This window comes from Dryobates pubescens, chromosome 19, assembly GCF_014839835.1.
Source record: "Dryobates pubescens isolate bDryPub1 chromosome 19, bDryPub1.pri, whole genome shotgun sequence".
Lineage (NCBI taxonomy): Eukaryota > Metazoa > Chordata > Aves > Piciformes > Picidae > Dryobates > Dryobates pubescens.
Genome location: NC_071630.1, coordinates 9,750,411 through 9,765,743, shown reverse-complemented (window position 1 = coordinate 9,765,743; position 15,333 = coordinate 9,750,411). Strand labels below are relative to the sequence as shown.

At 40.1% G+C, this 15,333-nt stretch overlaps 1 protein-coding gene across 1 annotated transcript in view; it reads right to left on the bottom strand.

The window, feature by feature from the left end:
• PLCG2 (phospholipase C gamma 2) overlaps window positions 1–13,568 on the bottom strand; it is a 54,079-nt gene extending 40,511 nt beyond the window's left edge. Inside the window, exons 1-2 of the mRNA XM_009901143.2 lie at window positions 13,361–13,568; window positions 913–1,053 (exon numbers count right to left, since the gene is read on the bottom strand). Coding sequence (XP_009899445.2) covers window positions 913–1,053; window positions 13,361–13,556 — 337 coding nt within the window. The 5' untranslated portion in view covers window positions 13,557–13,568. The remainder of the gene's footprint in view (window positions 1–912; window positions 1,054–13,360) is intronic.
• Between the last annotated feature and the right edge of the window lie 1,765 nt (window positions 13,569–15,333).

The window sequence follows — 15,333 nt, the reverse complement described above, 5'->3', positions numbered from 1 at the left end:
TCCCTGATTCTCCCATTAAAATTTTACAATGAATTTAATGATTTTAATGGACCCGTTCCTGCACAAGACAGAGAGAACTACCGCTCCAAATAAAGCATTTGTATAATTCTAAACCAAGGACCTAGCACAAACTTTATAGAAGAGAAATTGCTTTGTAAACTCCACTAGTTAGAAACTGTACTCAGCCTGCACTGTAAGAATTTATATCCTTTTTCATTTCAAAATCTTTGTTTTTGTCACTCTGGACAATCTTACCTGAAACAGATGCCCCAACACTTCACACAGATACAGGATACAACTCACATGCATCTTTTCATTTTCAATTTATCATCTTCCTACTTTATTTATGGTCCTCTAGTATTTCTTTACAAGAGGTTTAGTATTATCAGGTGACATGCACACACAACACCCAAACTAGAACTTACATTTTCTAAATTAGTCGTGCTCTAAATTGCTCATAGATGATACAAAGTTTCTGAGAAACAGCTGTAGTCTAACTCTTTATGGCTATTGTTTCCCGAATAGTTTCAGCCAGGATAAAAATGCCAGAGTAATACCCTAGCCACACTGAAGACAATAACAAATCCTTTGCTGATTTTAAGGAGGACAATGCTCTGCTTACCTCTGCTCTTCAGTTTTGCAAACCTTACCAGTGAAATTTAACCAACAAAAGTCTACCTTGCTAGAAATGATTGAGCAAATCAGAAACTACACTCAGTCACATGATACCCTGTTGGAAAGCAAAACATTACAAATGCAGCAGCTCACGCACATGAAGGGCCAAGTAAAAGGTCTATGTCCAGATCTTACACATCTGGTGCACTCCTGAACTGCCAAAGCAATGCTCTTTGCACTACTGTTACATCAATGGATTTACTAAGTTTAAAGAAGAAACTAATATGAAAAAAGTACCTGCTAAGCTTAGGGTGTTGAGGACAAACTGGGTACCATAAAAAACAGTAAAGCAGTGTTCTTCTCTTTGCTTGGCTTTGCAACGCTCAAAGTCCTTCGAATTCTTTCCTGGGCGAATTTCTTTTATTTCCATCAGATCCACTGAAAGGAAACAACATTCAGTCAATACAACTGCACTGACATTCCAGCAGAGCCTGAAACTGTAAGATGAACAACTCAAAGCATGCACAAATATATGAAACATCTCTATACATGAACTTATAGATCTTTATTGGGGAGAAATGCAGATTGCAGCAGCTTGTGACCAATGAATCTGCAATTAAATGTATTACTGACTAACAAACAGAAGTAGAGAAGGATAAGAAGAAAAAGAATTTGTTGTAATTTTCTCATTTCATTATCACTGGCTGTCCATGGACAAAGTGTATACACATAGCCCCTTCGGGTGACAGAAGACATGATTTCATAAATGGCCTTTAAGCAAGAAATTTTAAACTGCCATTGGCTGCTGTTCAGAGACAAAAAAGGAAAGATACAACTTTTAACCTACCCACCTGAAAATTAAGCATCAGACTTTAGAGAGTCAGCTAACCTTGTAAGCTACTCTAGCCACTGGCACTTCTAAGAAAAATACTTAAAGTAGGAATATAAAGACAAAACCCAGCCTAACAATTAAAATACTTGAGTTTTTTCCTGGTCAGCTCCAAAGAGATCTCTGTCATTTAATATAACCTGTTGTATCACTTTCAACTTGCTGCTTTCTACAGAACCCAGGTATGTATTAGAGCACAGCAGATTGCTAACACTGCACAAGCACACATTGCTGAAGTCAGCTCCCTTTTTATCCAACCATTGCTACATGGTCTGCATAACAGCAGTGAGACAGCACCAAAACAGAAATATGTGCATGCTGAAGATAAGATACTCATTAGAAAACTGAGGAAGTGGGTTTGTTCTGCCTGTGGACCAGACAAATAAACAGCTCTTCACAGTTCTGGACAGCCTTGACTTACAAGCTACAGGATGAACAGTGGGGAAAGGAAAAGAAAAGGAAAAAACATTTCATGGCTGCTCTTGAAATGTGTTTATCAGACATAGAAGATCCAAGGAAAATAGCTGGAGGTCCCTCTCCATGCATTTAACAACACTGCAATATAAAACCCCTTTCAAACGAGCACCTTATCAGGAACAAAAGTGCCAACAGAGGGGGAGTTAAAGCTTCAGGTTAAAGCTTCTGCCTGTGCAACACTGTTTCTGTGATTCCAACATGGAAAGGACAGAGACAAGCAAAGAAGTTCATCAATAAAATTCTGACAATGAAATATTAATTCATCTTGGAATTTCTTATCCCCTGTAAAGCAGCCAAATATATTCCACCATACAGTCCTTTCTCTCAGTCATTAAATAACTTAAATTGGGAAAATGGGACCTCAATGGTTAACCTGAACTGAGGGCCACAAGCATTCTTCTTCAAGTATTTTTTCCACATGTAATTATCTTCTAGAGATTTTAATGTCTCAATTTCTGTCTCAGCCACCCTCTCAAACAATGAAAAAAAAACCTCTTAAGATTTGAGTATCTAATGGGCCCTAAATTTAGATGCATATTTCTAAGATAAATTTATGACATGGACATAAATGACCACCAATCAAAAGCTCCTGCTGATGACTCAGATCCCCTTACCATCAAGTCTCACTTGAATCCTTCAAACACCCATCCCAAAATGCCAGCATCTCAAAAAGATCATCTAATCCCTCCAATTCATGGAGGGGTTAGATGATCAGCAGAGAAGAATCAGGGTGCAGGGATAGAAAGTATCCAAATGGAGAGGGAAGAATCACAGAATATTAGAGGTTGAAAGGGACCACCAGAGATCACTGAGTCCAACTCACCTGCGAAAGGCAGGGTCACCTAAGGTAGTCTGCACAGGAATTCATCCAGGCATGTTTTGAAAGCCTTCAGAGGAGACTCCACAACCCCCTTGGGCAGCCTATTCCAGTGCTCCATCACCCACACTGTAAAGAAGCTTCTCCTCATGTTGAGGTGAAACCTATGTTCATGTTTGTATCCATTGTTCCTTGTCTTACTACTGTGCACCACTGAAAAGAGATTGGCCCCATTCACTTGATACTCACCTCTCAGATAAGGAGGTTGCACGGTTGCAATAAACAAGACTGTGCATCATGCTGGCTCATTCTAATCACTGGCAAGAGCAACTCCAATCATCACACATATAAACATCACAACATAAAGACCCCCTCAAGCATAAATAAACCAGATTTCACAATCTGCACTGCTATTGTCATTTCAAGTGACTCTTACCTCATACTGACCTCTGAAATAAACACACAAACTTACTCAATGTCTCCCCACATTCTCACCACGGCTCTTTTCCCTGCATTACAACCTTTCAACTCTATCATCCCATTCTCCTGCACAAATGCTTGTGCCTATACATCTTGGCACAAGGATTTTTCTATGCACAGGTTTCACACTGGTAACCATGCTACTGTTTCTCCAACTGGTCTTTGAAATAGAGATTACTATACCCCAATTTCTAAGTACTTAGTAAGCAGAGGAATCTTTCAGCAAGAAGAAAGAAAAAGAGAGAAAAAACTTATATATAAAATCCCTCAAATATAAAATGTTATATTCCTGTGCTTTTAGGGCAACATATTATATAGGTCCTACAAAACTCTAGCAAGAATTTACTATTTCCTTAAATAATATATGAAGCAGATGTACAAAACAAGTTTTATTAAACATTCTTTATATTTTTATAGAAAGAAAGAAAGACATAATACATGTTAAAGTTTCAGAAAATTAAGAGAAGCTACCTGCATATATCCTAATGACATTTTATAGTGTCTTTAGGACACACTATTATATATTACTGAAATAAAAGCTAAGGCAGAAATCACAGAGAGAAAAGAGCCATGTACATCAGGCATAAATTTTGGTTTTGCAGTAAGCTCTGCTATCTCCCCTCATAGGCTGGAGTCACCCAGCACCTCTAAACAGTACCCACTAAGTCCAGAACAGTTGATCCCATATGAACCAAAAAAGGAAGAACAGGCCAAGAAAAGCTGCAACATACTTCAGATTAGTAAATCAACTGTACCAACGTAGCTGCTACACAGTTACTGTGAACTTTTTATGGTACCATCTGTCTCTGAACAATTAAAGCTGTAGCTTCATTCCTGTGCCAGAACTACAAGCACAGCACCTCAAACACAGTCTTCTTACTGCCTGGAAGTACTGGAGGCTTCCTCCTGCTCAGTCCTATGTGCAAATTGCAGAGCCACATCCAAATTGCAGAGCCATATCCAAATTGCAGAGCCATATCCTGACCTGGCTTCACAGAGAGATACTAATGGGGCCTAATACACCTGAAAAAAAGCACAGACCTCAACATATGCAGCTTGCAGGGTCAGATCAAATCCAATATGCTTGCAGGTGTGATTATTGCATTTTCCAAGGAAATATAAATCAGAGTATGTCCTGCAGAGAAGTTGACTCACATCCAGCAAGGCAAGGACACTCTCAACACATCTGATCCCAAATCAAACAGTTCAGAAATCTACTCTACAATTGTAGTTTACATTTTATCCTTTCCTTCATGTGGTTATTTCCACAAGCTAAAAGGATCTCCCTGGCAGCCTCATCAGTCACCTATTGATTCTGACAATTCTTAACAAGACTGGACTCCAAGGCACCTTCAATTACCATCCCATTTCAGGCTCTGATCTGGATGTACACTATTCATAGCAGTTCAGAGCCTGAAGCTGCTGAACTTCATCTCCTGCTGTTGTGTGTTGTTCAGCAAATCAGTTAATTCAATGGATCATTACACTACTACAGAGCTACTTTCCAAAGGCTGCACAGATTAATTGCTCAGTGCCTTCCAGAGCGCCTGCTAGAGCTCTTTACTGCCATAAACTTAACAATAACCTTTGATCCTCAACATCTCTACAGATCTCCATTCAAATAACCTGGCAGCAGTGATCACACATAATCACACACTTACAGGTACAAATTGCTGTTACCTTTCCTTCAGTTACACTTACAGGCAGGCACTAAAACAGAACATGGATTCCACTACATTAGGTGCTGTGCAAGCTGAGCAAAAGACGAAGCTTAAACCCATCACCCCTTGGCCTGCTGCAACAAGTCTTGCTAAAAAGTCTGTCTTCTTCTTTGTTACAGGCTCCTTTTACGTACTGAAAGGGCACAATAATGCACCAAGCCTTCTCTTCTCCAGGCTGAACAACCCCAACTCTCTAAGCCTATCTTCATAGCATAGGGGTTCCAGTGCTGTGATCAGTTTTGTGGCCCTCCTCAGGATTCACTTCAACAGGTCCACGTCCTTCTTGTGCTGATGACTCCAGAGCTGGACACAGTACTCTAGGTGGGTCTCACCAAAGCAGAATAGGGCTGCATAATCACCTCCCTTGACCTGATGGCCACATGAAAGCAAAAATATCCTGCAGTATGACAGCATGTTGCATGAAAAGTAATTTAGCTCACGCAGTGAAATTTAGTGAGAAATTCAATGTCCCAAGGAAGTCATGACATGTAAGCCACAAAATTATCTGAAAACACAGTTACAAGGATGGAACATGAGAAACACTGTGGTACATCTTGAGAAAGTACATGACTACCTTTCCAAGGGGTCCTCTGGGGATTTAGCTGTGTGACTGACATAAGTTTTAGAGAAGTGCACCTTGTAAACTCACAGATGTTTAAGTGATCAGGACACAGAGTTGTTATGCACAGTAACAACAAATTACCATTATATTAATAACGTCTCATTGGACTGCTCAGGAGAACAAAAACATACTACAACCCTTCCCAGTTTGAGTTCTGAATTCAAGAGCCATACATCTCAAATGTAATTAAAAGGCACCTTCACAAAATGAGACAAGAACAGGGTAAGATTTACATGTGCCCATAAAAGTTTACATTCTGCTCCATGCAACAAAACAAAACAAGCATTGCCATGTAAAACTTCTGGCGTACCTACATGGCCCATTCACATTTACCAATTATATTAGGGGTGCTAACATGTGCATATAGGTGAAGGTCATTCTATCCCCATTTCACTGGCTGGCCAGAACAGGAATACTGGTTGTTGTAAGTCAGCATTAACTATTACAGAACTGAGCTGCTAAAGGAAGATACTATTTGAAAACAGCTAAAGGCCACACACGTTCTTTTTTTTCATTTGACCACAGAAACCAAACTCTAAATACTCAGCTGAAGACTTACACAAAGTTCCCCTGGGTAATGACTGAAACATGGCAGCTTCAAAACAAAAAATACACAAAAAAAGGTTAATTTTAATGTTCCTTTGAAAAGAGACTCCACAAAGCGCAAGAAGTAGAATCACTTTTGCAATGACATACTGATTTTTAATTCAGAACACAGAAAAAAAAATGACAGAATATGGACATAGGGTTTAATTTGTGTCTGAAACAGTAAGAAATTTCAGTCATAAAGAAATTCTGCTACAAGTAAAAAAAGAAAAAAAGTCACTTCTAGAAACTAACAAGGGCAAGTCTTAACGTTCAAGGCAAGAGAAGCACTCATTTCACACTCCTCAGCAGAATATGTAGATACTCATCACTTCTCCCAGAAAGATACAGATGCTGTATATGCTTACACCATCTCCTCCAAAGGAGAAAAAAAAAAAAAAGTTTTACATCACAGAGAAAGTTCACGTTAGAATTGTACTACAAAGTGAGCCACCATCATTTTTTCCATGAACTATGGAAAAATATGACAGAAAAACACAGAAGAGGAGAAACGTGTGAAATTAGCAGTCTATGCTAATCCTAAAATAAAATGTCATGCATTGTCAATCATACCTTTCTATCAAGATTTATTAGACTGAAGAAAAAAAAATGGTTACTGTGTGTAATGGCCTCAATAGAATCTTCCTTGAAACCTGCATGCTTGAATTAGCAAAACACACACTTGCACGTTCAAGGAGGGCACCACAGATTTCTTGGAGTGTAAATTCTTCTGGCTGTGAATCATCACTTAACACAAAGATTCATGGAAGAGTACGCAGAAGCTCACATATTTTCCAGTGACTAATCACACTCTAGTCACCACAAACTTTCACTTCATAATTATCCTTAAAGCACTTCACATCTGATAAAGAATTAAATACCCATTACGGATCAGCTTCCTGGATATCTACACCTTGATACCTACTTGCTTTGCAAGCTTAAATACCATCACTTCTTTGGGCTCTAACTTATTCACATGCATATAAATGTGTATACCACAATATGAGGAAATTTGGGAGACCTCACTCTTGGCCACCCAGTCCTTCCCCTCTGCCTTTCACTGCTGTCCATCAGTTTCCTCCACAACTATCTCAGCAACAACGGTACACTTCTTTGTGGGCCATTTGGTATCCTAGCAAAGAAACAGCCCAACAGAGTAGCTGATGTGGTGGCAGATGTGACCCCCAGGTATCCCCAGGATGTACAACATACATCCATTGTGTGGCCAGCTTATTACAGTTTGAAGTGGAGAGAAACAACATAGGGTGTGTGTGATTAAAGAGCCACCTCACAGATCCACGCACAGTTGTAAAGGGTAAATCTACAATAAAAACACAGAGCAGAGCTGTAAGGAAGTGACACACTGAGCAACACACTGCAATAAATCATGCTGGCAAAGTCAGAGCTTCACAGTCATGTATCTAAAATGCATGAATTAGTTTCTCCAAGAAAAAGGCTCATTGCAAATTAAACAAATCAATTCCCTCGTTACAAGGAAACTGTAGTTTCCTTCTCTCATGTGTTGGTAAAGCAAAAGTTAGTTTAGTTACCAAGACCTGTAGTTCCTAAATTGCAAACAGTACAACAGTCATAAAAACCTATGGGTAAACAATCCATAGCCAAGTCCCATTTGCACTAGGGTATCACTCCATGAAAAACACAGTCCCTCACCACACACTTTCCTCCACATAACCAAAGCTGGCAAATTCTTTCCCTTGTGCTAGGCAGCTTCTAAGTCAGGCTGTGCTACAGCAAGAAGACATGGTGAGGGTAGACTGTGGTTCACCCCAGACTTCAAAGAGATTTGCTTATTTTCTCTGGCAATGTATCTGATACCAGCTGCAGACCTAGTGCCACAGGGTTTACACACATGGGCCCGCAAAAAATGATTATTTCTGTTCTTTTACACTCAAACTCCCTCTGAAAGTTCATAATTACATTTTTACATTTACAATGCTTTGCAACAGAACTCCTGCACTTAAACTGACCACAGAGATGAAAGGAATGAAGCACAAAAACTGCCTGAGAGCTGGGAAGCTGATGTTATTACACTTTTTAAATATTCAGAGCAAGAGACTCCAGCAGACAGTTATTCAGAGCAGGGACTACACTTTGTTCTGGAGGAGCCTTTCATTCTCCCAATTGACTATCAGGGCAGATCGGTGAGACTAGCCTTGTAAGTCATCTATTTAATATTGGGCTGTGAAAATATCACCTCTAAGTTATTTCACACAGTCACAAATACCAGTCCTACTTATAACCCTCACTCCACAAGACCCTGTATCCATTGCTAACCTTTTGCCAGATCAGTATAGCCATGGGGCGCTGTAATTGCAATGCTCACCAAAACTTGTCGTCCAAGAAACAGAGCAGATTTCTCCCACTGAAAGCCAGGACCTGGGCTTCCCTGAAACTAGAGTTATGAGTGCATACCAAGAAATATAAATGGGGGAAATAAAAATGCCACAATGGCTTCAAGGCACAGGTGATCTGATGAAGTATCAATATCACACTGCAAAACACAATGCCCAACAAACAGAGGCAAGAAAAAAAACTGCAACTGAATAAACAAATGAAAAAAACCCACACAACTCCTCAAGGCAAAAAAAAATTGTCATAAAAAGTTAAACCAGTCTTTTGGCATTGATGACCAACAGCAACAGGATCAACAGCACTGAGATTCTGAGCCCCACAAGCAGCCCCATAGTCCAGCTAGGAAACCTAAGTTATCTTTAACAGCTTAAAATGAGGACAATGTAGACCACAATGAAACACTACTATTAAGTGAGAGGCAGAAGAAAAAGCTCTGACATTTTGTACTCAGCATCTACAAGTATTTCCCTCAGATGATCTCAGAGCTACTAGAGCAACTAAAATGTCTCTCCATACAGGACAAGAATAAGATGACTTAAAGAGGTCCAAGCATGGGTGAACACAGTCACATCTAGCTCAGACCTGCTTCCTTTAGCTATTTGCATATCTCTCTGTAGAACCATGTAAAGAAACACATGCTGCTGGCATTCATTTTAACACATTAATGAAACCCTGTATGCCAAACATGACAATAAAAACACTTCCCAACACTACACAGGGCAGTTGACGGGAATCTTTTTCCTTTAATTTCCGAAGGAAGAGCCTTAAAATGAAGTATAAAACTTGGTCTTCATCTTCTCTATTTACTGCCAAACTGTATTTGTGTCCCAAAGCTTAAGAGCCCCCTCATTATCTGATTAGGAAACACAAACCCCACAGCAGATGCAAACATTCAGTTTTCTGCATTCTGTAAAGAGCAGTGGGTTAAAACAGCACACACAGACAATTAGAAGCCATCTGACCTTTCCCACCCATACTGAATATTCAACTGGACTGCACCACACACAAATTGCAACCATTACAACCATCACAAGTATTATTTCTTGTGTATACAACACAAACATATTAAACAATATAATACTTGAAAAGATAACTCTATGCCCTCAGCCACTAAAAAGAAAAAAAAAAAGATAACAAACCAAAAATGTAGGGTTTACTTTTCAAAGTCAACACCAGTGAGGAGTCCTCCACATTCACATGTAGCTATACAAGCCAAAACAATTCTTCTACCACAAAGTTGGTGCCATCTCCTCAGTACAGCTTTCATTTTAATTCCTTCTCATCGGTATTCCAGAAGCCCATCTATTCAATTATCAAACATGAAAGCTTCAGATTCATATTTTCTCCACTTTTCAAGCAAAAAGAAAGCCTGTGTCTCTGTCAAAAGAACCAACTGCAGCCTTTAAATAAATAAAATATTTCCTTCCCCTTCAGTACAAACCCTGTCAGCAAGTTAAAGCTGCTGTGAATTTCATTTCAAGTAAATCAGATACAGTTTAGGGTAAATTGTAACTGTTCATACCATATTCAGAACACAGTGCCTGCAAAATATGTCTTGGCTTTGAGCAGATTTGTTGCTTTTTAAGACAACAAAACAATATTTTGCATATTCATTCTTTACAGTATGACACATTCTGAGACCTAAAGTTTTCATCATTATAAAGGTCACTTAAATGTTGCTCAATTTAAAAAATTGCTATAGCACTGTAGTTTTCAGGCAGATGGCCTTTGGGTAGGTCATAGGTCTGTAGCTCTATTCCCTGTGGCAGTCATGACTGCCTGCATAACTGGAAGCAAGTTATAACACCGCTGGACTGTTACGATGTTAAGAGTTCAATTGCAATATTCACCTTCTTTTTAGCATGTTAAGAATCTATGCATAAGGCAAACTCTTTTATGGGGATGTATCACCACAAACATACACCACCCCCAAGGAGGCTCTGATAAAAGAAGATTACGAGTCAAGTACACTAAAAAATTTGACCCCAAAATCTGGAATGCACAGTTAAGTAGGGCTTTAAAATCAGCCTCTGTGCAAACAAGTCTTTACTACATGATAAATACTGGCTTTGCCAAAGGACTCTAAGGCCTCCTTCACCCACTAAGTGGCCATTTTCTGTTTCATTTTATTCTTATCGTCCTGTATGTAACCCTGGCCTTTCTTTGCTAAGCATACTCAAGCCATGTGCTTCATAACTGAATTATTCACCTCCTCTAGGTACTTTTTTTGAGGGCACAACTCCCTTCAGTATCTGAGCGTACCTGAACCAGTAATGTACTGGTAATCACAGGTGTCATTATCAAAGGGATAATTATCCTCATTTTCCACATGAGAAACTGAGACACTGCAAGATTATGATCTGGAGTACCTGTTAATTAGGGTCTCCAGACATGCTTGCTTTTCCCCAGAACACTGCATATGACTACATTTCCATCATCACCAATGATAAAAACATCCTCCAAACAACCAGTCTTTCATTCCATTACATTATATTTCCAGCTGCAGGTCCAGTCTACACAAGGAATGAGACAGGAACCAATGGAAACAGTAGCAAACAAAGATTTAATACTTGTAAGGATCACAATGGGAGGCTACACAGTCAGTCCAAAAGTGATGCAATTTCTCAGTGCCCGTCTTTGCAACCTCATCAATCAATGCATTTTTGTCTTAATGTGTATTTACGCAAAAAACCCTTCTGCAAGTCCACAAGTCAGCAGACAAACTCCATTCTCTTCCTTCCTGGTTTCTCACACATCAGTGAGAGGGAGCATGGCTCCTGGCTGTAGTGGGTAGCACTGAAATAGTATCACAACGATTATTTTTCTTCCCCAATGGAATTCACTCATGTGTAGTCCAGCTCCCCAGACTGTAACATGCTACAAGGAGAACCATCTGCTTTATTCTCCATACCAATGGCTTTTTTCTTTCTTTTTTTTTCCCCCCTTAATTACACCTTGGTCTCTTTATCGCATTCACAGAACCTTATTTTTCTCTCAGGTTTCAACTGGTTAACACCATTTATCAGTGACATAGCAAAATTATGCCCATAATAAATTTTAAAAGTCATCATACAGTCATATAAGGCACTGTAGCTGCATTACATTAACAGGAGGTGCACAAGTCCCAAAAAGCACAGGCTGAGGTTGGTTGGCATCAGCCATGCTCAGCAAGAGTCAAAGATCAGTCACACTTTACTCTTCTGCAGTAGCTTTTGCAGTCCAATGTAGCTTTATACCACCCTTCTATTTCCTGACCTTGTTATAAATAGTGGGCTTATTCAGTTCAGATATCAACTAAAGAGACAGTGTCAGCTGAGGACCTTGAAACCGTCTTTTATATCTCATAGCTTTACCATCCTAACTCATTGGTATTTTCCAATAACAGTCCTAAATAAGGATTTCTATCCTGAAACAGCAAATTCCCTACAAAAAAAAAAATGGAATTTGAATTAAATTTCCTTGCATTTGGAGTTGGTTGGGGTTTTTTTTCTTTTTTTTTGGAGAGAGAAAGAGGTAAAAAAGTATCACTTGCTTGAATTTACAAAACAACTTGATGTTTAATGATGAAAAACAGTTGTCACTCAGCAACTCCATCCGGAGAATACAAGCACCATCATATCTGATGAGGAAAACATTGAGAATAGGGCTCAGGCTAAATGCAAATGAATTATATTTGAGTAGCATTAGGTAGTTTAACAACAAGTTGCAGAAGATTCTTCACTTACATTGCAACAATTCAGAATTTTCTCACCAATTACCAAATTTTCAGCCAAGAAATTCATTATGTTGACAAAGGCTTATCAAATCAGTATCTGACAATTGCATCAATTTATTACTAACATAGAATAGAATAGAATAGAATAGAATAGACCAGACCAGGTTGGAAGAGACCTTCAAGATCATCGCGTCCAACCTATCATCCAACACCATCTAATCAACTAAACCATGCAACCAAGCACCCTATCAAGTCTCCTCCTGAACAGCTCCAATGATAGCGACTCATTCCAATGGGCACTCTCTCTATGAAGAACTTCCTCCTAACATCCAGTCTAAACCTCCCCTGGTGCAGCTTGACACTGTGTCTTCTTGTTCTGGTGCTGGTTGCCTGGAAGAAGAGACCAGCCCCCACCTGGCTACAACCTCACTTCATGTAGACAGCAATAAGGCCTCTCCGAGCCTCCTCTTCTCCAGGCTAAGCAACCCCAGCTCCCTCAGCCTCTCCTCAAAGGGCTTGTGTTCCAAACCCCTCACCAACTTTGTTGCCCTTCTCTGGACATGTTCCAGCAAGTCAACATCCTTCCTAACCTGAGGGGCCCAGAACTGGACACAGGACTCAAGGTGTGGCCTAACCAGTGCAGTGTACAGGGGGAGAATGATCTCCCTGCTCCTGTTGGCCATACTGTTCCTGATACAGGCCAGGATGCCACTGGCCCTCTTGGCCACCTGGGCACACTGCAGGCTCATGTTCAGCCTACCATCAACCAGTACCTCCAGGTCCCTCTCTGCCTGGCTGCTCTCCAGCCACTCTGACCCCAGCCTGTAGCACTGCACGGGGTTGCTGCGGCCAATGTGCAGAACCCAGCACTTGGATGTGTTAAATCTCATGCTGTTGGATTCTGCGCATCTGTCCAACCTGTCAAGGTCCCTCTGCAAAGCCTCTCTGCCCTCTAGCAGATCAACACCTGCCCCCAGCTTGGTGCCATATGCAAATTTACTGATGATCGACTCAATGCCCTCATCCAGATCATCAATGAAGATAGCTCCACTTCAAAAATACTCACAGAAACCTTCAATCTTGTCAGCTGTCTTGCTCCAGGCTACCTGCCTGGTTTCCATTATGACTTGAATAGTCCTCCTTTCTGGACTGCTCTTCTTAAGACTGAACACGGTCATAACCGTTCCCAACTCCAAGGTCCTTTTGATCTGGCTTTTCTCATACTCAGGCAGCGCTCCATAGTCCATACTCTTCCTGGGCATTTTCTCTTTTTTTTTTTTTTCAATCAAGCTTTTGTGGTTTCCAGTGTCCTAAATAAAAAAAAAAAAAAAAAAGAGAGAGAGAAAATTCAACATTCAAACCAGCATTTTAATTTCTTTAAAACACACATTTGTGTAACTTGAAACTACCTGGGACTCCTGCCCATTCAAATGCAAGGCAGATACATGGCTAACATTAACAGCATCCCATCGGTTTATCCTGACAGAAAGCACAAATGGTCATTATGTAGAGCAGTACCACAGACACTTTGGTGATATGCTGTTGCAAAATCTATTAAAAGCAAAGAGCTGGGTGGAGCAGCCACTGCACACAATGACCTGTCACTTAAATTTCTGAGCCTCTCTTCTCTCTCAGAAGGACACAGTGTTCTTATCCCAAATACATTTTAAAAATCACATTAAGGGGCATAACTTCCATGTGCTTTTTGGACACACATCTTCAACTGCATGTACACCCCCACCATTACAAACACAGATTTACATCTCCTTGTGACAAAAAAAAAGCATGCATACACCCGGGAGACATCTTGGCACAAAACAGCCAAAAAAGAGATGCAGACACAGCATCTCTCATAAACATTAGCAAGTTTCTGTGCTTTGGTCTCCCACACATCACTGCATCAGCTACTTAAAAGACTGATACTCCTCAGCAAGATTATTTACAAACAGGATGCCCTGGAACCTCCTGTTTCATCCACGCAAAGAGAAAGAAGGATATCATTTTCACACAAGTAGCAGGAGCTGTCACATCATTTCCAACCGCTCTCCTGAACCACATCCCTGAGCAGAACAGGTTTAAAAAAATCTCTGTGCACATGCAGGCACCAGCCACACCATCTCTGGTTCTCTTCCTCTCCTCAGTCCACTACTCTCTATCACAAGCAGTTTCAGTTTCCAAGTTGATAGCTAATTTGACCATGCCCCTTCTCGCTTCCCTTTCGTAATTTCTTCCAACTCTCCTCCCCCTCAACCCATGCCACTATCTCCTGACCTGCTCTTCACTAAAGGGCACTCTTTTCTGCTCTCTCTCCTTAATACCACAAAACTGTCTTTCAATATCATACAGCTAGCTGCTTTCAGTCCCATGTCTGACATTAAAGCTATTCAGTGCAATTCTACCACTTCAATAAACATTTTTTTGGGTAAGCCAACAGAGTAGCAAAGAACAGTCCCTTCTTACCTGCAGGGTGGTCCCTTCTGCACTGCCCACAGTGAACCTGACAGGCTCTACAACAGGAACTATGTCTCATTCCAAGCTTGGAAAAACATTATGCAAGTTATTTGGTGCCTAATATGATTGGATGCGGCACTTGGTGCCATGGTTTAGTCATAAGGTCTGTGGTGACGGGTTGGACTTGATGATCTTTGAGGTCTCTTCCAACCCTGGTGATTCTGTGATTCTGTGAATATCTCTAAGTTTGTTGTTGTAATAAGAAAATACCTCTTCCTTACAATTCTGAAAAATATATATATACTCTAATCCTACAATTAAGACGGCACAGATAACTTTTAAACGTAGCAAGCAATGGCAGATTTTAGCCAGAATGTAACTGACCTTTTTGGCTCCCTGGAACTGATCAGATTATCATTGATATTACCACAGGCTTACATCTAACAAGACAGCCACAGTCATTGTTGTCTTGCTACAATGACTTATAATAACAAAAAATTAAAGGAAGGGAAAATAGAACAATTAAATTAAAATCTTTGTACAGCATCTGATTTTCTAACAAAAGAAAGAAATCCTGTCTTCTCCATT